General features: G+C 42.2%; 1 protein-coding gene across 2 annotated transcripts in view; it reads right to left on the reverse strand.

The window, feature by feature from the left end:
* The window catches only part of ZMYM2 (zinc finger MYM-type containing 2), a 104860-nt gene extending 84629 nt beyond the window's left edge, over positions 1 to 20231 (reverse strand). Inside the window, exons 1-6 of one of the 2 annotated variants that reach the window (XM_090029263.1) lie at positions 20145 to 20231; positions 16740 to 17241; positions 16385 to 16478; positions 7759 to 8044; positions 2444 to 2609; positions 483 to 695 (exon numbers count right to left, since the gene is read on the reverse strand). In XM_090029263.1, the coding sequence (XP_089885389.1) occupies positions 483 to 695; positions 2444 to 2609; positions 7759 to 8044; positions 16385 to 16478; positions 16740 to 17241; positions 20145 to 20191 (1308 nt within the window). In that variant the 5' untranslated portion in view covers positions 20192 to 20231. Of the gene's footprint in view, positions 1 to 482; positions 696 to 2443; positions 2610 to 7758; positions 8045 to 16384; positions 17242 to 20144 lie in introns of both variants that reach the window. The other variant, XM_090029254.1, reaches the window with a different exon arrangement.
* Positions 20232 to 27719: the final 7488 nt, after the last annotated feature.

Here is a 27719-nt window from a genome sequence, read left to right on the forward strand (position 1 = left end):
ACTCAATGTGTAAATGGTGTGTGATTGAGGGCTATGACAACCAGGTCCAGCCAAAATGTCTGACGCACTTAGGCTTTCTCTGCTCTTGAAAACCATTACGCAAGTGAGCTTCCATATATAAATAGGGGAAGCATGGTTGGCACGTGTGTGGGGCGTTTCGCTCATCACTATTGTATTAATAATTGAAGGTGCATTAAAAGAGAACAATTCTCTTCAGAAAATTTTATGGTATTGGAATTTTGGTTAAAGTACAAGCTTTCCTTTCATAACAGAAGTTCTAGGAATGAGCGCCAACCCTAATTGCACATACTTACGTGAGCTAAGTACTTCCATCTTGAAAGCTTGTTCATATTATTATCTTTAGCAGGTTTCCAAGCAAACCCCAAGTTAAATCAGTAACAGAATGGATTTTAGCAGCATTTGTGTATAGGCTTGCTTTTTTTTTGTAGGATAAATTTAATTTCTTATAAACAGAAAGTTACCTGTTTGTATTCACCAACGCAGTTTTGGCAGCAGAATCTTTTCTGCTGACCATCTATAGTAAGGATATTGTTTCCAGCTCCTTTACTGGGCAAGTATTCCCCACAATGTTCACAGCAATTCATTATTAAACCATTCGCCATTCTGTATCTATTGAAGCAGTGGTCACTACACAGCTTATGAGTCATGTTTTTAAAGCTAACTTCATGACGAATCTGAAAAGGAAAAAAAATCATCAACAAACAAAAAGTTACCACAAAGAACTAATGGACAAGGCAATGACTATATTCAAGAAAAGTTTTAAGTATAGCAATAATTTAATTGGCTTCCTAAATAACATGCTCACTGATGCATTTGAAACAACATGGTGGTCAGCTATCAATCTGTAGGCAAAATTCTAGACCCAGATGTTTCTGTGACACTGGAGTCATAGGTCACTGGACAGAATTCACAAAGGCTGCCCATGAAAAAGAGATTACACAATTTTACCATGCTGGTAGTTTGCTGGAAGGTCACTCAATTGTGCCTTTAATTTACATCACTGACTTGAGACAAATACATTGCACTTTCCCATATAAGACAGGCCCTGTGTTTGTACCCAGAAAGTAACACTGCAAATGTTATAGAGCAAACACTGTAAATTCTAGCTGTAAAAATTTTTACTCAAAAGAATTCTCCAAAACATGCAATAATAAAGCCTTCATTTTTTTAATGCTAACATTTGTAAGTAATGTACTGACTAGTATAATACCCCTAGATAAATAAAGATCCTCAAAATAACTACTGAAAACCAAAATATGAAAAGGAGCAGAACACAATTTTTGGTTTTCCTAAAGTTTCCTGAGCTTTGTAAAATTACTAGCTGTCTAAAAAGAAATTTTACAACAATAAGCAATGAGGGTGAACTATTAAGTGGTAGCTGTACAAATACTAGGATTGTGCGAAGCTTCGGTCCCTGATCCAATTAGGTGGAGATTTGGCCCAATTCAGTGGCTGAATCTCTGAACTGGAATCGAATCAGAGGACCCTTTAATCTCTCTGAATTGAACTGGAACTCTCTGAATCAATTTGGAAAGGTTCGGAGATTCGGATATAGAGACAGCTTTAACTGTCTTTTCTCTATACATCTAGGTAGCAGGGGCTAGTGAATGCTGTGATGCTGGGGTGGATGGAGCATCCCACAGCAGTGTGGGGGGCTCCCGAGAGCGCTCAGCAGTGGACCCGGAAGTGGACCACAAGCACTTTCAGTCCACTTCCAGGTCCACTGGGGAGCATGCTGGGGGCCCCCCGCACCTCCCCAGCTTGGTGACTGGCACCTCCTGGGTCTGGAGGGGCACCCAGGGTCCCCCTACAGCTGAACACCGAGCTGGGGGGGCATAGAGGGGCCCCCTAGTACTCTCCCTGACAGACCCGGAAGTACTTCCGGCCCACTCCCGGGTTCACTGCCGAGCACGTGGAGGGCCTCCCCTCCCCACTTCTGTGGGACGCTTCATCCGCCCCAGCATTAAAGCGTTCATAAGCCGTGCTGGTACCTTGAGGTATGTAGAAAAAAACTTTTAAAGCTGTGTCTGAATCACTGATTCTCCAAATCGGCATCAAATCTGAATCAGGGGCAGTGACCTAAATCAAATCACTGTCTCCAATTCAGGCCGAATCCGAATCAAATAGTGCCTGCTTCGCTCACCCTTAACAAATACATAATAACCATTAGCGATGCATAACTGACTTAGATTAACAACTATTTTTTTCTAATTTTCCTTAACATTAATAAATACAAATGAAGAGGATAAGAAAAATAAAACTTAAAAATACTTAACCTAGCTATCACAAATACGATACAAAACATATGAACACAAAAATACTAGGACATTTATAAAAGTGGCTTACTTTTTTCCAAGTTCTAAACCAAAAAGTAATTTATGCTAAGGAAGAGAAGGAAAAAAAAAAAAAAAATCAACCAGACCTCAGTCAGTTTACCACAGATAGTGCATCTTGATTTATTCAAGGCTCCTTTTGAGGGATTCTGTTTATCTTCATAGAAGGACAAACATGATGTACTGCAAAATTCTTGGAAGGACTCACTCGAATCAACTTGAGCCACAATGGTACCTTTCATTGTTGTTATATCTCTGAAAGACAAAGAACTCTAGCATAACTTTTAAAAAAATTAACAGTTACTAACTGCTTTTCCCCACCAAGCACTTATAATGCTAAGATCTTAAACAGATTTTGGAGCAGTGTGATTGTCAAGCTTGTCTCCGTGGAATACAGGAGGAATATGAAATAACCTTATTGTTTTCTCCATCACTTATTTTTCTTAAGCTAAGTAGTATTTAGTTAAATAAACACATGCCTATGACTAACTACATTATGCGAGAGGCAACAATTCTTGTGGGGAATATTTATTAGACAAACTGCTTGCTTGGATTCATGGCAAATTACATGGGTGAAACCAGAATGATCGCAATGGCTGCTTACAGACATAAAAAACCTTAAAACAAAACGGCGCTTGACTTTAAACTCACTATGCCCCGCACTGATCCCAGAGCATGCCCAGAACAGGCATTGCATTAGCTTGCCTAATGTCTGTATAGATCAGGTGCTTCAGCTGTTTTGGCACTTTTATCTGATAGCCGAGTAAATCAGCTTTAAATAAAAGCAACAAAACGTCCAATCTATAGACACTGAGGAGCCGGGGTTGAACTTGCGCACTGCCTCTTCCGCTAAAGCATTTTATTTCCTTCGCCCCACATCTATCAGCAACCCAAAACACCACAACACAAGTAGGAGAACATTTTCACCGGGGGGGGGGGGGAGGGAAATCACTCCTGACCCACAAAGGAAGTCTACCAAACACCTTTGAAAGAGGAGTCTGGGGAAAAAAATTCATTAGCCTGTAGTACCAGAGACTTAACATAGAAAATGACTTCTTGGCCCTTTATAATCTACCCCAAGATCACTAATCTCTCCACTTCACAGGTGATAACAATCCTCCTGAAGGATCTTGTTCCTTCATTACTGCATCTCTCCTGTTAGCTTTTTTTTTTCCCATCTGGTCTTTAGCTCCACTGTATCTGCTTCTCTCCCACAGACCTGAAAAAGGGTATTGTGATACCTGAAAGCTTGTCTTTCCCAATTAAGCACTGGTCCAATAAAAAAAATGTTACCAACAAGAATTCTTGACTCTTGCATATTCCTGGACCATCATGCAACACTGAACCACCACTTCAACACCACTATAATGGTACATTAAATATTCCAGGTGGATCCTATAGAAGAAAAATAAATTTCCTTTTGCATATGCGGAAGTATTAGGTTATTTATTTATAGTCCACCCCTCTCTTCATCAATTACTTCCTATGTTGAGCAACTATTTCCAGGTCTCTAAAGTACTTCCAGTATTAAAGAACTAGCAAGCTGCAAAGTGGGCAGTCATCTAATCTTGGTTTACTTTATTGCACACAGAAGATTAAAATGTTAATTAACTTTTTTCTTACTATAGTACTAAACTATTTTTTTTATAAAAATTAAGCAAGTTGGTTAACAAATAGCTCCTATTATTTGCCCTTCAGAAACCTATTATTCTAGGGTAATTTTATATATTTATTTTTTTACATATGGCTCTAAAAACATTCTTTTCAGCCACAGCCAGAAATTTTAAGAACAAAATTCCACCCTCAATTTGCCTGGTCTGGCTGCATATTTCAATACATCACTTAAAAAAAGGAGTAATTCAATAAAAAGTTCCAGAGTATTAATAGGAATAGGGATGACCTAGTTGTAATTCACTACTTTTGGACCATCCAAATAAGGAGAGGTTTTGAACTTCTTTCCAATTAACATGCAATTATACAAATTCTACAACCAGGATTTGATTCTCTTGATCTTCATCTACATCAGGGGTGGACAAAATTCAACCCGTGGGCCAGATCCAGCCTGTGGATGGATTTTAGCCAGCCTGCAGCACAGCAGCCAGACTCCATTTCCTGTCAGCCCCAGCTTTTTCAGCTGCCACTGCTGGACCCAGCCCCACTGCCCAATCACCCAGGTGCATCCGCCCCATGCCCAGCACCAGTGGTGGGGCCTGCATGGGCAGGGTACCCAGCCAGGCAGCTGGGATGGGGCCACAAGCAGTTCAAGAGTAAGGTACGCAGACAGAGGTGGGGAGATCTCAGGATCTTGGGGTGGTGATGAGACAGGGCCAAGGCTCAGGACAGAGCCGAGATCCGCGGCCCACATGCCCCTGCGACGGGCACAGGTTCCATAAACAGGGGTATGCAGAGAGCGGACCACGGTTCTACCCTGGCCCTGCACTGTCACTGCCCCACAATACCAGCACCAGTCCAGGACACAACTCCCCGCACGGCTCCCAGCCAGTCTCTACGGATCATGAGGTTCCCAGCTGGCCCTACACTGACACCACTCCAAGATCTCAGGGTCTTCCTGGCCCCGCCTGTCCATCTCACTCCCAGATACCACTCCCCACTTGCCCATGACTCCATCCCAGCCGTCTGGCCAAGTGCCCTGCGGGTCCCATCCCCGGAAGTGGGCGTGGGGTGGATGGGTCAGAATGCCCAGGCACTGGGACCAGGTCTAGCAGTGGCAGCCAAAGGAGCTGCTGCCAGCAGGGCTGCTGGGAAATGGAGTCGAGCTGCCATGAGGCCCATAGGCTGGATTTTGCCCACCCCTGATCAACATGGTACACTATGCTCCCAAGAAGTTTCAGTAGTCTCAGATGAATGCCTATTGGGTGCTACATTATGAAACCTTCCTTTTCCTAGTAGGCAAAGTTTCATTTCAGTAATACCAACTTACTGGAAATGTCATTCAGCTAAATATGCCAGGAAGTGATCTAGAATGACACTGATATTATGCTTTTAATGACAGGATAATATCATACTGGAGTAGGATATGGCCCAAAACAATCCCAAACTCAGTTCTAAGTTCTCAAGCAAGGAGACGAAGATACAAATTACTCTGTAAAGACTGTCTTTGGAAAAGACCTGTATTTCTACTAGAGGCCTATTTCTACTTATGAAAACACACATACATTTGCCCTTGTGGAAAAGGAAGCTGACATTAGTAGAGCTTTTTGGAAAAAAAGAGTGCTAAAGGATTACTGGTTACTTGTATAGCAGAACAGAGTTGGACTAGATTACCTTCTCAAGTCCCTTCCAACACTGCTATTTTGTGATTCTATGATCAAAAAGGGGAGGAAAATTGACTTTTTTTTTTTACCAGCAGTGTAGGAAAAAATTTAAGGCAGCCTTTTCATTTTTACTTTTAGCTAAGCCAGTCTAGTACTATGGATTTTATCCCCTTGGTATTTTCAAAAAATAAATAAATTAAAAAATCAGTTTCATTAGAAACTGTTTTTAAAAATTACACAGTGATGTCATGCAGCTTTTAATACCAAGTTTTTAGCAAGTCCCTAAATTTCAGGTGCCTTAGTAAATCACCTGAGGCCCATGAGCAGCTATATGTGAAAAATCTGAGAACTCACTAAAACTCATATCTAAGGTGGCTCTAAAAAACTTGTTTTCTTTGGAAGCCACTTCATCTCTCAGCATACAAACAGCACTCCCAAACCCAAATAAAACACATGAAAAAATCCCATAAATAGCAGCAATACTGCATATTAAATCTACAGAAGTTCCTATTTTTTTTGTGCATTCAACAAAGGACTGAAATATCACGTGACAATGGAGGAAACCAGCTGCTGCTCCCAATCCATATATCCATGCCCCCAACAAATCCTACACGCACATCCACCCTCTTCCCCACACCCTACAAACCCTATACTTACCCTCCCACCATCTACAAGAGTAAGACTTCATTTTAAGTGATTATAGTATCCCTTCTAAGTATATTACACAAACACATGTAAATCAGGACAAAAATGTTTTTTGAAATTAAATTAATGAATGTTGTAGTATTTTGATTTTTAGAACATAATTTGGTACCTTTCTTGTTCTGACATGGCAAAACCCCTTGCCGAAAGGAGTAATTCAAGGGGGGAAAAGGGGAGGGACTTCTGGTGACAAAGGTCAGGGGCTAGGGGGCAGGACTTCCAGTCCCAAGATGGCAACCAGGGGGTAAGAAACCTGTCAAGTGGCAGGACTAGCCATGTGGCCCTTGATGGCTTGCCAAAACTGGGTAAGCGGCCCTCTGCCCAAAACAATTGCCCACCCCCAAGCTAGAACATGCAATAAATCAACTGACCTTTCTTTCCATAACTTATATCTATGGATATCTTTCTACATTTGGCCCATTAAAAAGCATGCATGCGCGCACACATACACACACACATACACACTAGTTCTCTTCTGAATGCATTCAAATGTCATACAACTATATATCAGTTCTAAAGAAATCCAAACATACTTAGTATCTTTTCATTAAAAACAATGGGCATGCCTACCAGGAGACTGAAAAGGAGTCCTGGGCCAACACCACATCCATTGCATATTAATGATGAGACTGCTTCATCTCATACTTTAAAAATATTCCTTTTATAGATATGCAAACAAAATTGTTTTTCTACCAAAAGTATTTACAATCATCCTGCATTTAATTTCTTCCATAAGAATCTATCATGCAATTAATTTCTGTGCAACGTAACTGTGCTGGATTGTGAAAAATAATTACAGAATGAATACTGAAGATAATGGTCATAGTTAGGTTGAGCAATTCAAAAGCACAGATATTTTGTATGGCCAGTGTTGCTACACTACAACTGCAGAAAATCTCCAAGTGGTTCTTTTAATGAGTCAATGTCTAGTTGGACCCTGATCCTGAATCACCCATGTCTAAATAAACTTAACACTAGATCTCTGCATTACTGTCCACATTACACTACTTAACTCCAAAAAAGACCAAAATCCTAACTGACACTTTCAACAACTTCTGTGCTTATTGTTTCAGTTATTTTCTATTGCTTTCCACAAGGCTCAATTCTCCAGACTTCTGCTCATACAAAATGCTGCAGATGCCCACTGAAAAGCGTAGCCCATCAATACAGCCCTCTCAAAATCATAGACGACTCAGTGGAAGTAAGTTCCTAGCCTGTGGACTTTTTGTTAAGACTCTCCATATGCTTGAGAGGCTACTTTAGAAGCATACCCATCTACTGGTCCACCTTCACTTCCCTTTCCTCTTCTATCTAGCCCTAGGGTTCCTCCCATATTATTAAACAAATGAAGTCATGTTATATTTATCTCCGCTCCCCCTTGCTAAATCTCAAAAAAGCAAGCTAGGGAAAAATAACATATCCCTTACTTTTTGCACATAACACAGAGTTTCTTTGGAGCAGGCTTATGTGAGAATGATGAAAGGCAAGTAGTGGAACAAAATAGGTGTGCTGATCCTTTCCGCTGGTATGCAGTCTGTCCCTTCTGCAAAGGTTTTTTGCAGTTTGCACATGTAACTTTAACCTGCTTAGAAGGTTGCTGCTGTGCAGAAGGCTGGAAAATCTGTTTAGGAAGTGATGCCACTGGTGATAAAGAATCCACACCCGGCTGCTTCTGATTCCTAGGGAATGAAGCTGATTGGGATATCCAGGAATCTTAAAGACATAAAATGCACGGAAAGTTAAGTAAACAGATACTTTCCAACATATACAACACTAGGAGTATTTGCCAATAAGGATATTTGAGGGGGAATTTTTTTAAAAAAAAATGCTTATGTGAATTATTCTCTGTCATTATAGAAGACCCCAAAGCATGGGGCAAACATAAGGACATGCACTTGTCAGACCAAGATACACCAATCCCAGTGCTTAACACACATTGCAAATTGGAACTTGCACCCACAAAAACCCCCCATCCCAAATGCAGTTAAGGATTAGCTAGAAGAGAGTTTATTATACAGGGTACAGTTTAATACGTTACATTTCCATTTTAAAAATCTCACTGTAGAGGATCAACTGTATACTTAACAACCCAAATCTGAAAGACTACAGATATTCAAAGCACTTTTCCAGGTGTATACTTCAAAAACTCCAAACGCTTGTCTTTGTTAGAAAGACCTTTAAAGCTGAAACTGAAAAACTTCTCATTTAAGACTTCCAAAAGATACAAATCCTCAACTTTCAACTCTGAAAGCAGTCTCCAAGTCTAGTACCTGTGACTGCCTCCCTCCCACCCATGCAGAAGCTCAGAGATTTTTTGTATTACAATTAACAACAGACAAAGTAGGTTCATTTCAACCTTCATGTTATCTATATGATGGATCAGAAGTTCCTACAGGAAGTAATTCTTGCTTTACTCTAAAACCCCTGCAAGGCAGTGGCTCTCAAATAAAATAAGAGGGATCTCCAAACTAAAAAAACCCTAAGTTCTTGGTCGTCTGAATAGCCACCAATGAATAAAAAGCAAACAGTTAATCTAGTTCTTGGAGTACTGAAAAATCCATCTTCAAAGCCTCCTCATATCAGCTGAGCTCCAGGTAACACAAACCCAGACCACAAGTTTACTCCTGACTGGTCATTTGATAGTATGAATCACAAAAAAGTAGAAAATTCTTTTTCTCAAAGAAACAAATATCTTTTAGAAGTTGAATGCTTTTGCATGAACTGTGTTCTTAATGCCTTCATTAGGTTCAGGAAACAGTGTTCTGACTAAATAAACTATTTTCTTCCCCCAAAAAAAATATCTCTAGCATTTTCCCAGAATTTAAGTTTTCAATTTGAACAACTGTTTTTCTATGCAACAATGAAGATCTACCCATTGCAAAGAGGGAGGACTACTCTTCTTCTTAAGTGAAGCATGAAAAAAAGTGAGCTCCTTTCCATTTTGTAAATATAAATTACAACATGCAAGTTATCAACAGTACATTCAGGGCACCTGCACTTATCTTTTGATCCTGTCATTTAACGCTTCTTAATCAATGTTCATAGAAATGTACAAACAACTTTCTGACAGCTGTCCTTTTAGAAGGACCCTCAGTTTTAACATTTAGCAACTCCCCCTTTTTCCTCGTTTATTTTGCACAGGAGTCTACTCAGTTTCTTTTCCATTCACAGCAGCGAATCACATGCCCAGGAAAATTCCTGGAAGCGTGACTGTAATTCCAGTATTACTTTTTTGACATTTCATGGGTTGCTAAGGTGGGCACATTACATTTCATTTTGTGTTAGATCTCTAAACCAGGGGCGTTCAATCCCCAGTCCATGGGCATGATCCAATCCAAAACCCTGTGCGATCCAGCCCAGGAGGCTCCCTACAGGTCTGGAAATTGGTGGCATGGAAACAGTGGCATCACTCTCCTGCTGCCAATTTTCCAGATGCCTGGGGCGCTCTGGGCAATGGATACTGAATCAGGTGCCCAATACCAGTGTGCAGGGCTGGGCAGAGGTGGGGTGATGCTGGGCCCCAGGTCCCAATTCCAGGGTGCAAGGGGCAATGCCAGGCCCCTGGAGCCCAGTCCTGAATCACAGGAGAAAGGGGGCAGTGTCCTGCACCCCAAGACTCAATCCTGATGTCCAGTGGCAGGGAGGGGCAGTGCTGGGCCCACAGAGCTGAAGCCAGCCTGTGGACTAACCCCACACAACTCATCTGGCCAACAGGGCCAAGAGGCTGAGCACCACTGCTGTAAACAAGAACCATACCACTCAAGTCCTTCTAATATGCTACAAGTGGCCTCAATACTCCCATCAGATCTTAAGGCTCCAAGCCAACTTTCCATACCTTCACATGCAGAAAGTTATTATAAAATGTAGAAGCAAAATAAACATCTGGCACAGTGCTGAACCGGCCCACTGTGCCAGACCATTTTTGCAGCAAGATCTGGATAGGTTACAGGAGTGGGCTAACAAAAACAGGATGCGTTTCAATACTGACAAGTGCAGGGTGCTGCACTTAGGCAGCAGAAACCAGCAGCACACTTACAGAATGGGAAACTCCCTTCTTGAGAACATGGAGGAAGAAAGGGATCTTGGGAGTCATAACTGACTCCAAGATGAACATGGGCTGACAATGCGAGGCCACGGTTGGCAGGGCTAACTGGACCTTGTTGTGCATCCACAGGTACATCTCAAGTACAGCCAAGGAGGTGATCCTCCCCCGCTATGCAACACTGGTCAGGCCACAGCTAGAGTACTGCGTCCAGTTCTGTGCACCCCATTTCAGGAGGAATGTGGACAACATTGAAAGGGTCCAGAGGAGGGCCACCTTCATGATCCGGGGACAACAGGGCAGACCCTACAATGAAAGACTGCGGGACCTGAACCTGTTCAACCTTCACAAGAGAAGGCTGAGGGGGGACCTGGTGACCGTCTATAAACTCACTGGGAGGGACCAGAAGGGTATGGGGGAAACACTGTTTCCCCTAGCACCCCCTGGCATAACAAGGAATAATGGACACAAATTATTGGAGAATAGGTTTAGATTAGACATCTGCAAGAACTACTTCACAGTAGTGAATCTGGTAGGGTCCTACCTACATGGCTCCCCAGAGGTGTAGCAATGCAACTCCTCACCTGGGGCAGCAGCAACTGCCACCATGTCACTGGAGGTGGTACGGTAAGCTACCGCTGCAGTAGTGGCTATTTTTGCATCGCACCCCTCCACTCCAAAGGCAGTAACTGAAGGTGCTTCCTCAGTGGCCCCTGCTCGGTGGGGGAGCAGTGGCAGCATTAATTGCCACTACTCTTACAGCCACATTAATTAATGCTACCACTGCTTGCCTGTCACCAAATTTCTGGACCATGGCAAAGCACATAAGCCTGACAACATAGCTCTGTCAGCCATATCTGGCCTGTGGGGCATAGGCTGAGCACCACTAATCTACCCGTAAGAGAGGATTCTTCTTTGTCCATTCTTGCTTTTCAGTTATTCATTCTAACCCCCACATGCTTTCAGGGCAAAGCATCCACACCAGAAGACAGAAGGGCGATCCAGGCTGACCTGGACAGGCTCAGCAAATGGGCAGACGAGAACCTGATGGTGTTTAACACTGAAAAATGCAACATTCTCCACCTTGGGAAGAAAAACCTGCAGCACCCTTATAGGCTTAGCAGTGCTATACTGGCTAGCACTATGGAAGAAAGACTTGGGGGTCATCATTGACCACAAGATGAACATGAGCTTGCAATGCGATGCTGCAACTAGTAAAGCGACCAAAATGCTGGCTTGCATCCATACATGCTTCTCAAGCAAATCCCAGGACGTCATTCTCCCCTTGTACTCGGCCTTGGTGAGGCTGCGGCTGGAGTACTGTGCCCAGTTTTGGGCTCCACAATTCAAAAAGGATGTGGAGAAGCTTGAAAGTGTCCAGAGAAGAGCCACACGCATGATCAGAGGTCAGGAAAACAGACCTTATGATGACAGGCTGAGAGACATGGGGCTCTTTAGCCTGGAAAAGCGCAGGATCAGGGTGATCTGATGGCCACCTATAAGTTTATCAGGGGTGACCACCAGGATCTGGGGGAATGTTTGTTCACCGGAGCGCCCCAAGGGATGACGAGGTTGAACGGTCATAAACTACTGCAAGACCGTTTCAGACTGGACAAAAGGAAGAATTTCTTTACAAGGTCTGGAACAGCTTGCCATCGGAGGTGGTTCAAGCACCTACATTGAGCACCTTCAAGAGTAAATTGGATGCTTATCTTGCTGGGATCCTATGACCCCAGCTGACTTCCTGCCCTTTGGGCAGGGGGCTGGACTCGATGATCTTCCGAGGTCCCTTCCAGCCCTAATGTCTATGAAATCTATGCTCTTGCAACTTCACAGCACCCTTAATAATCCCCGGCTGCCAAATGTAGTCCACTTTCTTGTGCCTCATCTCTATCTTTCCTGCTTTCCTCACTTAGACTTGGGACACAAACGTCCTCCATAAAAAAAAAAAAAAAAAAAAAAAATTGTGTCCTATGAACTCAAAAAAAGAAAGTTTCTCTTCCTTCCTCCCTGATTCTCTTTTGTTTCATTGTGTTACTGCTGTCCCAAATCTCATTCTCCAGGTCCTTCTAATCCCACAAAGCAATACTTTTTTAGCAATACCTCTTCTACATGTCTGCATTCTAGAATGTCCTCGCAGACTGCTGGGTCATCTGAAAAGCCAGCTTTCTACCCCTAGACTTTGCAGCTGTGGCCCAGAGTTCCCCACCTCACCTTCCTCCATAGCAGAAGGCAGCTCTTGCCTGACCGCTGTAGTTTGTGCCTGAAGTAGAAAGTGAGCTGTTGGCATTATCTTGACGTAATTTGTGATGTAGAAACAACACTTTTTTTTTGTTTTACAGGACCATATATAAAAAACTACTTAGAATTAAGAACTAACAACCTTGCTACTACCTGGCAAGGGTCTGAACCCCAAATTGTGTGCAACAGAGTAAGTCCTTGCAACATAAGAGTTCAGGAAGTGTAGCATTACAAGTAACACTCTTGGAGAAGCAACACAAATTTCCTGATGTGGCAGGAATTTTTGCTGCCTGCTGCCTCATCAAGAGTGTCTTCCCTACAGTGCCACATGTCCTGGACAGCCTATGTTCCCCAAAGGACTTATTCTACATGACCCAGTCAGCCATGACTGGAAAAGGCTCTCCACTCTCACCTCCCCACCCTTCCATTTTGCCTGCCAAAAACAAGGTGTAGGTTTTATTTGGGGGCACAGTGTATGTGAGAAAAATACAATATTTTAGACTGCCCTCTTAATAAAATAGTAGAGGTGCACTGATATATCAGTTGCCTATTGGATCAGCACCAATAAAAGGGAAATGACATTACTGGCTATCAGCTTTTCTTGGCCATTATAGCTGACAACGTTTACTGATAATTATACCTTCTGTCCAAGGCCCTGGACACCTACGTTCCCTCTACCCCATGGGGCCAGGGCCCCTGGATGACTGGGTTCCCTCAGGAAACAAAGGGTTTCCCCTTGCAGGTGGGCAGCATTCTAGACTGCAGGGGGTCCTGCTTGGGACTGCCGGGACATGCATGCACATGGCCAGGAATACAGCCAGGCAGTGTAGAGAACAACTCCCTGCAGGCAAGTCTGTGGAGGAGAAGGGGTGTTGGGGAGGGAAAAATCAAAGCCCCTATGGTAAGGGAGGGAGTGGGGCAGGGGCTGGAGGCGCTGCCCAGCCAAGGTGGTCTATGGGATCCAGGGCCAGGCTGGGGAGGGAACAGAGCCATTGGTGGCTTGTCCAGGGAGCTGGCAGGGAAGAGTGGGGCAGCTCCTCCACCATCACTGCATGCACCCCTGGGGCAGGCATGAGGGAACATTTTCCCTCAGAAGCCGCGCACCAGCCTTGCACCCCCTGCCTGCCTGCCTGGAAGCAGTGGGGGTGGCAAACTGTACCCCCTGCTGCTGGGCAGGCAGGGGGTATGCAGCTGGCTTGGGGCTCCCAAGCCAAAGGCAACAGAACAGAAAGCCCCAAGCCCACAGAGGGCAACCTGCATCTGCCCTTGCCCTGCTCAGCTCTGCTCCACTTAAAAGCATCCCTACACTTAAAAATGGAGGCAGTGGCACTTGAAATAAAGCTCATTCAATGATGACCCACCACCGCCATTTTTAAGTGCTGAGACACTAATACCTGTGACATAGGAAGCTACTGGAGTACAGCAAAAGAAAAGAAAAAAAAAGATTTATGTTCATACTTTAAAATGCAACTGGTTATCAGACTGGCTTCAGCTGATACGGTTGGTTAATAATCAGCTATCTGTATCAGCCAAGAAAATCTTTTATCAGTGCACCCCTATAAAATAGAGACTGGTTGGGACTGCTTTACCTTTGTTACTGACTTAGTCTGAGAATTTTCTGAGAATTTTCTACATAGCTAGTTTAACAAAACAACAGCAGGCTAATTTATATTGGAAAAACTTTACTTTCACAGTTGAACTTTATACGTTTTATTATTTTTAAATTAACTCCCAAAGACTGTAGTCTTAACTGTCCCATTTTGCCCTTACCGCAGCCTGTTTCTGGCAGAGTCAAGACATTTACTGCTAGTCCCAATTTCCTAAACAAACAAAAAAAATCCTCCTAAAAACCATAATTAACATTGCATAGTACAGAAAATTTTAGTAAAGAAGGCCCTAGAGAATAACTATTACAAATGACTATTAACATGACAGTAGATAGCAGTGCCTAAAAGGACACAAACCAGGTCCATCCTCATTATTCTAGGTATTGTCTGAAATGAAAATTCTAAGTTCAGGGTCTTTCAGAACTACAGGATCAACATGCTATTCTCAGGACTTCATTTAAGATCTCAGGTTCTCATATTCAATTGTTTTGCTAAATGTACTCAAAAGGCAAGGACAACAAAATCTGTAGATAAAAGACACTACTTTATTTTTTTCTAGGTGGAGTAGCTTTAATGCATGTAAGCCAGAGCACTACAGAAAAGAAAGTGTGGTGCCAATAATAACTTAATGCATAAATGTGCATGAGCTATGTAGCTACATAAAACCCAACTTCATGGACAGTATGGTGCCTGTATGCCAAATCACTTATACACAGAAGCAAACATTGCTTTTTTGAAGGATTAGATATTTATTTTTTATGAATAAATTACAGAGGATCATAGGAAAGTAGAGCTAGAAGGGAATTCATAAGGTCACATACAGCCCTGCCCAATATTACATTTATGGAGTGACTGACTTGTTAAATCATGCCATAAACTGCAGTATGTCAAATATTCGGCTAACTTATGGTGCCATAAAATGACCAAACAGCCACAGAGATGTTCCATATATAAGAGGGCAGTCCATTAAAAGCAGTCCCAACTAGTGGAACCTCTTTGTGGCCAATTTGTATAACAACCTAAAGTGAATATGTGGCATGTGTCCCAAAGCCAGTGCTGTCCCAGGCCTGATGCTGACAATCAACCAATTGTTGACTGTACCATTAATGCCTGCAGACCTTACTTCAGAGGCTCACAACCAAGACTGGATCATCCATGACTAAACCATCCCGGGCAAGTGTTTGTCTAACCTGCTGTTGTGAGACTGGAGTGATGCTGTAGTTTTGATGGTCCAGGAAAAACATGAAAGGCAAGGATGTCTGTGGGCAATATATTTTATTGGACCAAGTCCATGACTGGGATAAATTTGGACAAGCTTTCAAATTTAGTAAGTCAATCCTAACCATGCAGTCATTCCAATAAAAATCCCAGAAAAATCCTAACAAGCTCTTGAAAATTTCATGCATGGAGGTTCCACAACCTCTGTAAAGTAGGCTGTTACAATGTTTAATCACCTTCATATAGTCAGGAAGTTCTTAAATCTCCAAGCTAAATATCCTCTGCTACAGCTTGAAGCCATTGCTTAGTTCTATCCCCAGTCACAGAGTAAAGTATATCTTCATCCTCTTTATAATCATTATTCAGGTATTTGAAGACTTTTCAAATCCCCCCATAGTCTTCTCTTCTCCAAACTAAACAACCCTATTTCTTTTGGCTTTTCCTTATAAATCACGTTTCCAAGGCTTCTAATGAGTTTTCTAACTAACTGCTATTTCAGGACAAGTTTAAAGATATTCATAGTTTCACAGTTAGCAGGGTCCGAAGGGACCATAGCAGAACATCAAGTCTGACCCCCTGCCATGGCAGGAAAGAGTACTGGGGTCAAAAAAATCCCAGAAACAAGGGGGCCTGAGGCTTGAACCTGCAACTCTATGGCCCCAGGAACAGCACACCCACCGCTAAACCACACAAATCAGCTGATGCCCAAAGCTCACCCACTTCATTTAATTGAATAAGCAGGTTCTATTTCCATCTAGGAATGATCACTAGACAAGTCAAAGATAAAACAGAGGGAAAAAAATCAAGTTCCTTTTCTAAGCATGAAGATAAAAAGCAGTTATTAAAGCATACATTTTAAAACCATCATGTTACAATAATTTGTAAACCTTTCAGATTTTATGCATCTTTTAAACTTAAAAAGAAGTGTTTAAAATCATAACTTACCAGGATTGTGATGAGTCACAGATTCTCCATTTTGAAACACATCTCCAGCCACGTTCATTCTACCAGGATTGAAAGGTCCTACACCAGTCTTGGTCTGTGAAGTTAAAGATGGGGTGTATGTTTGTATATTAACACCAAAATTACTTGACTGCAGTCCGTTAGATACATCTCCCAAGTTGGTATTCTGCAGTGACGTTACATGTGTAATCATTAAGTTCATGTCACGCCCTTCAGTATTTTCTAAATGACCATCACTCACAGAGCTCATACCTGTTTCTAATGTTGTAACATTAGCAATCTGAATTTCAGAGTCTGGTTCTGTGGTTATACCACTATTAACTATTCCTGAATTTACCTTACTTCTTGAAAAACTGGAAGCTGAGAATTCCATATCGTTGGTTCTATTTTTACACTCTGGAAGCCTTCGTTCATTAAAACTGGAAGCATTCTTCTCTTGCCCTTGATTTGTTTCAATATCTTCCTCATCATCTATAATAATAGTCTCACTTATACTTCCTTTTTGAGAATTTAAGTCTTTTGGAGGAGGAAGCAGTTTGGACTCATTCCCCTGAAGCTCTTCATTTTTTGATGAAGTAAATGTAAGGCTTCTTTGATCCGATATCAGCGATGCAGAGGTCTGCGGAGGTTGTATAGGTTCAATAAAAACTACATCATCGTCATCTTCTATAGATGAGTTTTGGAATTTATTAGGTCTAGAAACTAGAGAATTAGGTGGTCCTCCAAAAGAACTTCCTACATTTGCAAGACCAGCTGCCATGGCGGTAGTCCCTAGTAAACCAGAAGGACGGTCAGATAGCTCTACTCCTCCGAAAGAACTTGCATCCATTCCAGATAAGCTGTTGTAAAGCAAAGAGGAAAACAAGTAATTTCAGTAAAATGATTTAAATTCTTTTAATGCCAAAACAGTCCATAAAATTGAAGTCTCTGCTTTAGCTTTTCTTTTAACAAGATCAACACAATAAAAATGCAAAGCTTTTAAACCCTCTTATTTATTTTTTGGACCTAAAAACGCAATTGCTCCAACATCATTATGCCATACTAGCAAAAAATATGGTTATTACCAATTTCAGCTTTATTACTAATACAGCAGATAACATGGCACTACATTTAGCAAGATACATTCTTTGACTAATAGTGCACGCAGAGCAGGATACAGAATCCATGTTAGAGATGTCAAGAAATGACAATGTTACTGAATTCAGTTCATATTTCTAAGGTATAAGTGCAATACCACGTCAAACTAATCATCTGTCTAATCCAGTATTCAACAACGGCAGGAGTGAATGCCTCAGAGGGAAAGCACTGGACCAACAAACTTTTTTTTTTGCAGACCACTTGAAAATTGCTGAGGATCTCGGTGGACCATTTAATAATTTATTTTCTGTTCTACAAATAGAAGTGCAAGACTCATATTTTAATATCAGTAGTCTTACCTGTCTAACATGCCTGTTTTTTTGAGCAAAAGTCAGGTGTAATGTTTGTCAGCTTTAGCCTTAGGTCACCTTTCTATGGACCACCTGAATGGAGCTTGTGGACCAGTGGTGGTGTGCAGACCACAGTTTGAGAACCTCTGATCTACAGCAATAGGGCCCAAATGTTCCAGACTTTGGGCCAGATGAGTAGTGGGGAGTTAGTCCAAAGTATCTGGTATGTGGAATCAATCTTTGGGCCAGATCTAGCACAGGGTCAACATGCAGACATGGCCCTAACCCCATGCATGCTACCCCAGCCCTGTGCATGCTGGATTGGGCCCACTGCCCCAATCCCAAAGGGCTGTAATCTAGCTCGTGGGGCTTGAAAACTTGGCAGCAGCAGAGCAGCTGGAAGCATTAATTGCCATTGCTCCTCCACTGCCATAGTTCCAGACCAGTGGGGAGTCCCATGGGCCAGATGATATGGCTCTGCAAGCTGGATCTGGCCCACAGACTGGAGGTTGAGCACCACTGAGAGAGAGTGACCCTGTTCATTACTGTCTGCGGCATCCACCATGATTAGGGATCTCCATAAATCATGCCAGACATGCCCCCTGCAAGATCTCCTTTAATGTTTTCATTTCACCACTTTTCCCCCACCACTTTTCCCCCTGCCACTGACTGAGTCATTCAAGGTATAGGTTAAGACTACTTAACAGTAGTCTTAAAAAGAAAAAAAAAAATGTGCTCACAGTTGGCCAAGTAAACTAATGCAACAAAATTAAAGCTGAATATTGATTAATCCTTGTTTCATCACACATACCATGGTTTTAAAATTTCTTCAAGTGATTTTTTTGCCACAAACACAATTCCCTACACCTAACATGGCTCTTGTAGGGTAAGAAAAGGTTTGGGATAAATGAAGGCAGCAGTGATGCATAGGGGGTGCATGTGCACCCCATGACTAGCTGCACTTGCTGTTTCGGTGACAGGTAGGGAGCCCCCCCGGTCAGCAAGATTGGCTGTGGGGGGATCCCCCCCCCAGTCACTGCCTAGTCACTGAGGAGGGGAGGGGGTGCGCATATGCCCTCCCCCCCCCGACTAAGGCAGCACCAGTTGCCCATGGCTGAAGGCTAAGAAGACATAGATCATCAGTTAGCAGGAAGAAAGATGTCAAACTTTCCCAAATTCCTGTTCTGACTACTGCAAAGAAGCTCCCTCTAAGGCCCTGGCTCATTTGCTAATGTTTCCTTTAAAAGCTTTCCTAACAACCTCCTTCTTCGTAAGGTTCTTCTACATGTTCCCTTACCCCTTAATCAGAAAGGGTAATCGGCTTTGTTTTCAGTTAATTATTTTGCAATTTTTGGAATGCTATTTAGTTCATTTTTATTTGCAACTGTATTTCAAATACCATACATTTCCACATATAACACACCTCTGAATATAATACATGCCTTATTTTTAAAGGCAAAATGAAGAAGACATTATTTATCCAGAGTTACAGATGCATAGAGCAGGGACAGAGATTAATCTTCAGATAACTCACCCTCAGTTCCCTGCTTAACTAAATCTTAAAGCCTAGCTGCTGCTGAAGATTGTTCTCTATGAGTGGATCTATGATTTTGAAAAGAGTTAGTGTCTCCAGGGATCTGTAATAGGAAAAGGGAAACTAAGAAGAGCTAGCAGATTTTGCAGTAAGGTTAACTTGATTAATGGAACATGAAGACCATTAAAAGGAGAGACTACTGTTAACACCTGTGGAATGAAGAACAATGCGCCTTTGTGTCAACTGTATCTCTCAGCTGCCTGAATAATGCCATGCCACAGCTGTTTCACTGTAGAACAGGAATCAAATCAGGTTGCTTCTATCCAGACTGCACCCCAATTCTGGGGGTGCAATTTTCAGGGCAGGGGGAGATATGTTGCATGCAAGAAAATCCAGTATGACAAAAAGCAGCTTGGATAGATTAATTTTTATATATAATTTTAAATATATTAAGGCCATTACAAAGAACAGCAGTAGATGGGAGTTTACCGTAATAAATGAATACGCCACTGCTGTGATAAGTCACTAGAAAGAATACAGATGTGACCATATGGTAGTACATTCAAACACATACCTGAATTTACATGTGTGATACCACCAAACCTCTGTGCAGTACTTCAGCCATACTGTACTTTGTATGAAGAATAACACAAGATTGAAAAAACGTACTTGTGGATTTCTGCAATTAACTTTTAAAACAAAAAGGAACCAGGGAAGTAGGGGGAGAGTATTCTTCTTCTCCAATACTCACCCATCCAGAAATCCACTGCAACCTGTTTACCTTAATGAGTTGCTCCAAGATTTTCGTGTGGGGAATCTGCTTCTCATATACTGGTTAAGTTGGTGCTCCTGGTTGAAACAGTGTGCCCTGAAATAACCACAAAAAAAGGGAAAGAAAAAAACTTATGTGAGTTTACAGTCTTAAACTGCAAGTTTTTTCCAAAGTTTTTACCAACCAGAATTAAGAATCTATTTCCTTCACTCCAGCAGACAAGTTTATAAACACATTTCTCAGTCTCATCTGCAGTATTTGAGCAGATGTCCAGCCAACAGCACTTAGAATTATTCAGAATACAACTAAACATAATACTTTAAACTATGTAAGTGTCAGTTAATTATGTAAGCTAGGCTTAATTGGTATCCATCATCCAGAAGCTCCTCAGCTAGCCTTACATAAGAGATCCATTTGAGATTTTATACCACACAGTTCACACTTGAAGAACCCGTTACATGTATCAATGTAGCACCAACCAATGTAGCTTGGTTATTAAGCTCACATTTAGTAAGTGGAACATAAAGATTAATTCCTTACAGTTAAAAATGAATCTCCACTACATCTAGTGGAACATACAACAAATAAAGAACTTCAAAATTACAGGCATGCCAAAACATAAGTTAAGAGATATCTGTATTTGGTCACAAGTAATCTTGATTTAGAAGTCTGTATATACCACCATAATACTTAAAACATAGGTTTTCATTCTAACCAACATCTATGACCTGTATTAAGTTAACATAGGCTACCATATACAAAACTGATTGAGCATGTCTGAAATTGGATTAAATACAGATTTATTCCATGTACTGTGCAACATTGACTAAAATTTGCCATCCTGTTTTTTAGCAGTGTAGCTTGTCCATCTTCCTGTCCATTTTGCCACTGGTTTAACGTAGTCCTTCAGATCACCGTGTATTAAATAGGGCCAGAGGAAAAGACAGCTCACTAATCCTCTATCAAGACTTTTTATTTTCTATAGAAATGGACCTTTTTTTTTTCAATTTCTAAATGTTTACAGCCTGCCCTCCCCTCCATGAAACTAGCCTAAAGAAAAATTATCTCGTCAAACAGCAAAGCTCCAGAGTAGGTGGCAGACACCGCACCCACATTTTAAACACACTCATGCTTGCTTAAGTCAATTGCCATTGGTCAGGAGCATTAAGATTCAATTGCAATCAAAGCATTTGTTTTAAAACTAGAAGCCAACTTCATCCATAATGAAATTCCATGCTAGTCAGCTGCACCAGACTTTGACCTATTGCTTTCACCATACTTTTCCCTCTGGGACTGCTTGACTGTTTCAAACTATGTGGGCCAAACTCACCCCAGTCTTGCTCATACTGAACAGGAACCATGGGCTCCTCACAAGCCTGATCCAGGTACAGCAACAGGGCAGGTTAACAGCCATTGTTTGCCACCTTGTTGCTGACACAGGTTGGGCTTCGTTCCCCAGACAGAAGCGGCAAGACCCTGGCCCTAACACCACAGGCCACACAACACTGCTCTGTGGGCTGGATCTAGCCCTTCCGTAAGTTTGACAACCCAGTTTTAAAGCTAGGCTCTTCCCTTTCAGGAGGGGTTTCTCTTTTTTTTATTTCTATAGCTCTCCTCTTCAGTAGCATTTCTCAACCCGTGGGTCACAAGACTATATTAAAGGGTTGTGAACAAACTTTAAAAATGGATTCTCCTTTAAAGGAGAAAAACGTAGGAAATAATAGCTTTTCCCTTGCAGGGTGGCAGACTTCCAGCCTGCAAGGGGCTGCTTGTCCCCCTCGCCCCCCCAAAACAGACTGTGGGGACTGGGCTTGCGGGCAGGGGCCAGCAGGTCAAAAGTGATGGGCACTGGGTCAGGACTAGCCGTTGATGTTTACAAATGGGACCTGGTACAAAAAAGGTTGACAACCACTGTTCTATAGCACATGCAATGAATGATAAGCACCCAGGATTTTAAAGAACCTATAAACCTACTTTGGCAAACGGAAGCGATTTTAAAAAAAAAGAAAAAAGCATGAACTAGAGCCCTGGCTCAAAAGACTCTGCCACAATACCCTTTCTTCTAGACCCAACTCAAAACCAGAGGCATCCTGCTTGCCCAGCCCCTCAGGCTAGATCTGGACCACAGTACTGCTTGCAGGCCAGAGTCAAACCAGCTTCCAACAGTGGGATAAATGGCAGGGCAGGCAGCATCAGGACAAGCTAGGGTCAGAGAGACACAAGGATTAGCACAGCCATTGCTCAACCTGCCACCATCAAAACATGCTCAAAGCATCTCTGCAACCTGGAAGCATCAGGCAGCAAGCACCCCCAAATTTTCAGCTGTATCACTGGGCCTGCAAAGCTCCTAGAGGTGGCTCAGTGGGCTAGATCTGGCTTACATCTGGCCTACAGGCTGCATCTTTGACACTCCTCACCCCCCAGACAAATAAAATGAAGGTCTTGCTGTTGCAAGAAACCCAAGCTGCACCACATACATTTTCAGTTGAGCACATTCTCTTATGCCACACACACGCACGCACATGCACACACACACACACACACACACACACACTTCACCCACACAGCTAATCAAATAATTGCTAAGACTGGCATAATCGCATTACAAAACTGCATAATTCTCACATTTTGAATGTTGCTGGAAGTGTGTGGTCCTTTCCTTGGATCTCTCAAGTTTACTTTAATAACCCTTGCAACATCCGGACACCAACAGTGCCCTCCTTCCCTTCCCTGCACCTCTTTACCTGTGACAGGCTAGGGTGTTCTTGGCATTTTGGAGCAATGTAGTTGCAGCTAGACAACAGGGTTGTTGTATGGTTTTGTGAATAAGTTAGACAAGCACTTGTACAGAATGTTTGGACAGGGATGATACTGCCTCAAGCAGGGGAGAGTAGAACTAGAGAACCCCCTGAAGTCTCTCCCATACCTAACTTTCCATGATTCTCTGATTACAAATTAAAAATAAAATTACAGGGGGGGAAAAAAGTCTGTAGTTGCAACATTATAATTCAGGAAAATGAGATCACACCTTTCCAATACTTGTAAATGAAATGGCATTAATAAAAGAAGGTGAGTGTTGCTATAAGTAATCCAGAGGATGAGGACAGGAGAGGAAATTCAAGGAAAGGAAATTTAGCACAAACAATTGAAAAACTTCTTAACACTGGAGCCTAATTAGTTTCAGAACTCAAGTTTGTCAGTTATGTAAAATTCACCTGGACAAGCCACTAGGAAATTTGCAGAGAACTACCTGGAGCATACAGTAGGAATGCACTGGAGAAATGAGCAGGTCATATCTGCAAGGAAAGTCAAATCATTCAATACTGGGATATTAACAAACCCTGCCTTCCAGCCAGGAAGAAGGACATTCTTAACACTCTACCACATTACGGTATGGCATTCCAGTTTTCCTGAAATGTGCTTTCAAACTTCCTTTTTAAAAAAAATGGATACCACTATTCCAATTTACATAACTGCTGATCTGAAATTCGTAACATTCGGACCCTGTATATGCAAAAAGAAAACTACATTAACTTGAAGAAAACTGTACTCCCTTCAACTTGGTTCTGAGTTCTGGCTTCTGTTGACAAGCATGACTTATGTTCTGCCCAACCTGGTTGGTGTTGGCAGACAATTCAGATAAAATTCACTCCATGTGGGCCTTCAGGTTCTATTGGTTAACTTGAAACCAGATGCTCCACTGACTTTTATCCCCTTTATTTATCAAGGGTTTTTACTCTTCCCAGATGACAGCTTTTATTTCAAGTGCATCATTACCTTATGATCCTCCATGAGTTTGACTATCAAGAAGTCACCCTATTTTAAAAATCTCCTAAATTGTGCTATCAAGTAGGGGTGGCCAGCCTGCCTCCATGTGTGGCACACAGCAAGCAGGGAGGGAACAAGCAGCACAATGGAAGATAGGGCAGGAAGATGAAAGCAGAGCAGCTGATGGGGCAGAGAAAGGAAACCAAAGTGACACTTGGGGAGGACACAGAGAACACCTACCAAGAAGGTTGACTCCCACTGTTACAAAGAAACATTTGCTGTAGGGCATAAAATAACTTTCACTGTTCATAAATAATGTCTCAAAGGACTGAAACACATATGCGTATTCCTTTTTGATAGTAACTATCTAGTGGCAAGTAAGCACTGAAAATTTATGCTTGAATTTTCTCATTTTAGATGCAAAAAAAAAGTTTCTTACTAGTAACTAGAACTCTTTGAAATGTATTTTCCATATGCATATTCCACTTCTGGCAAATATCCAAGTACTCAAAATTGCAAAATCTCTTACCCTAGTACAGGGGTGGGAAAAATGTGGGCCAGATGCAGCCTGCCAGGCCATTCTATCTGGCTCGCGGGGCCCCTAAAAAATGTAGAAAATTAATATTTGTCTGCTCTTGGCTGCCTGCCATGTGGCCCTCAAAGGCTTGCCAAACCTCAGTAAGCGGCCCTCTGCCCAAAATAATTGCATGGCCCTGCCCTAGTAGTAGCAGTGGGCACTCTGTTTCACACGGCCCTATATGTCTCTAGAGAGCACATTACTTTCTGTTCCCATTTCCTTGCAAACAGCCTGTCCTCTCATCCCCAAATCATAGGGACCCAAGAAAAAAGAAAAGAAGGGCATGATAAAGACTGTCCATTGCCATCCCATCTCAAGCAATTCCTGTTACTGGTAAGCAACTTCCTCTGAGTACTTCCCTCAAGCACATTCCCCAGCGGGCAACTTCAAAGCAATGCTTACATTATCTGGAAGTAGGTCTCCAAATCTTAGACAAACACCTGGAAGACTGCATTCTGGAGTTCCAAATGGCAGCCTTCCAAATATCTGGAAGACAGGACAGGGGTCCCTGGGTTCTAATAGAGTAAACCTTGATCCCCAATTGCAGGTTCACTTTAATAACTTCACAGCACACTTGATGAAGCCCAAGATACAATTACAGCCTCTGGGCAAAAGTCATAGTATCTATTCATCTTTTGGCTATAGAAACAAACAGCCAAGGAGACTGCCCGAATGACTTGGCCCTCCAAAAACAAAGCTCTCCTCCCACTAAACACACAGACATGCTTCAGGTCTCAGAGTGAGGCTCTGGAAGGAAAACCAGTAGGTGATTCTGCCAATTCACTCAGAATTCTATAACAACTCTGGGTAGAAACTTGGAGCAAGTCTAAGATTTTGCCAATTGTGACGGCCAGAACCAAAGAAATTAATAAGCAATAAATATGTGCTTCTTAGAGGCATTTGGAATTTTTGTCTAATATAAAGCTTGTATTTTTGTAACCCGCAAATGTAACTTGTAACTGTCTGTGGAACTGACTAAGCCTCAAAGACAAAGCTATACCTGTGAAATTAGCTAACCTACGGTTCTTTTTTGCTCAAAATTTAGCTTTAATGATGATAAAAACTAGATTTAACCGCTTGGCCTACCCAGCACATTCCAGAAAAGCACATCTCAAAAAAATACAGTCAAAGAGTTCTAAAGGGGTTAGATTTAGGCAAAGTAATGTTAATTTCAAACCTGAAGATGCTGCGTTGCAATTTGCTTATTGGATAAACCTAAGTCTGGGTAGTAACCTTTTATAATAATTTTTAACACCTTTTAATCCCATAGGGTAACAGCTATAGAACAAGATTATGAATGGCTCTAAAGCCAACAGATTAGCATAAGACTAGGTATAAAAAGTGACCAGTAGGAAGGAGGGAACAGGACAGTAACTGGTGTTCCAAGCCTGGACTCCGGACTCCCAGTTTGAGTGAGGATCGGATCCTGATTAAGGGACCTTCCCCGGTAATCCCTCGGACAGTGTCAATCGGGGACGCCTGACTTCACTGAATCACCTGGTGTGCACCCGGCATTGAGGGACTGCCGATAAGTTGCCAACCCATGTCTGTCTATTTGTTGTTTTCAACAGCCAGTGGCCAATACCCGCACAGTGCTCAGCTGGCCTGTGACAGATTGATCTATCTGTTGTTATTATTTACTATTAGCTCTTTAATACTGTATTATCTGCTTATCACATTTATCTTTCTGTTACCTGTTGTGTGTGTGTGTGTGTGTATTATAATAAACTTGCCATTGCTTTACTCCCAACTCTGCCTCCTTGATCCCGAACCAAACAGCCTAGTGGCTAAATTGATATACTCACAGTGAGCCAATATAAGTGAGAGGGAATTTGCCAGTGTTTGAATCTCACATTTCCTGCCAAAGCAATAGCCACTAAGGCTGTCTTTACAGACAGATCGAGCAATGAGCAGGTGGTCACTGTTTCCAACAATGGGTCTATTAAGGCTCCAATGGCTCCATTTCACCGAGAAACTGGATATTGCGCTGAAAGGGAGTGGAAATAAGGAACTCTGTTTTGGTAGTGAACCTGGCCAACCACGAAATTGAAAGACAGTTCCTGTGTGAAAACATTATACTAGTGGGAATGTATGCCTCCTGAAGGTCAAAATATGCAAAGCACTACCCTTGTTCCACAGAAGGATTAAAGCAGCTTCAATATGGTTGTGCTAACTAAAGTTGCAGATGTTTTCTTAAATCCAAAGTGATTTCCTGCCTTTTTGGGGGGAGGGGGACCAAGTGATTAACTACTAGACTCCTTTTCCCCTTTAGCCAAGAATAGGAAGCAGCTTCTTGTTCAAGCAACATTTCATGAAAGGAAACAGCAAAAGAGATTAGTAGTTATCCAGTTCAATATGTGTTGTGATCAGCAGTGATGGTACCCAAGACTGAGCGTCTCTTGTGATACTGGTTTAAGGGTTCTGGAAATGAGGGAAGCATTTCCCAAAGAGGGAGGAAGGGGAGAGTGTAAGCTCAGTGAGTGACCTGCATGTCACAGCCATCTCACCATTTTGCCTATTGCCCAAAAAAGGGATGCTAATACTTCCTTTTGTGGAAGCACTGGCATGTCTGTGGAGGCTCCAATGGATCATACACAAAGGACAGAGCAGTACATGGGTACAGAGGTATTATCCAGCTACTATAAAGTAGGGATATAAATCTAAAAGAGGATCAGAAAAACCTAGAATCCATGAAGGCAGTCAGAGCTTCATCTGTCTTGGAACTGGAAAGGTCTGCCCTTCAAAAAAGAAAGATCCCACCAGCACATTCTGCATTTCCTTAGACATCCAGAGTCCTGAAGTCAAGAAACCCATTGCACGACAACTGATATGGCTACTGAACAATACATTGGGTCAGCTGCCTCTAGGATAATTTATAGGGAGGTTTTAGCCATAAGCTAAAGTGGACTGTAAAGGCTTCCCTGAGGACTGTAAAGGCTGCCAGAAAATCTGGAGGTAATATGTCAGCAAAGGGTATCAGGCACTCAAGACTCTAGAAGTCATACCAAATAACAGTGGTAGTTGGCCAACCAAAACTACGAGGAGCAAAGAAATGTTTTCTTCCTATCATATTTGAGCTCTTTTGTACCTTATCTTTCAAGGTACAACAAAAGGGCATAATTTAATGTTTTTCTATGGAGTGGTCCCATTCTTATCTTTGAGAGAGAAAAGAACTAGCAGCATGTAGTTATGAAAATTGCATAATCAAGCTTCTGTTCTTGGGGACCACTGGAGTCTAT

This window comes from Crocodylus siamensis, chromosome 1 (assembly GCF_052110815.1).
Source record: "Crocodylus siamensis isolate JL-2025a chromosome 1, ASM5211081v1, whole genome shotgun sequence".
Classification (NCBI taxonomy): domain Eukaryota; kingdom Metazoa; phylum Chordata; order Crocodylia; family Crocodylidae; genus Crocodylus; species Crocodylus siamensis.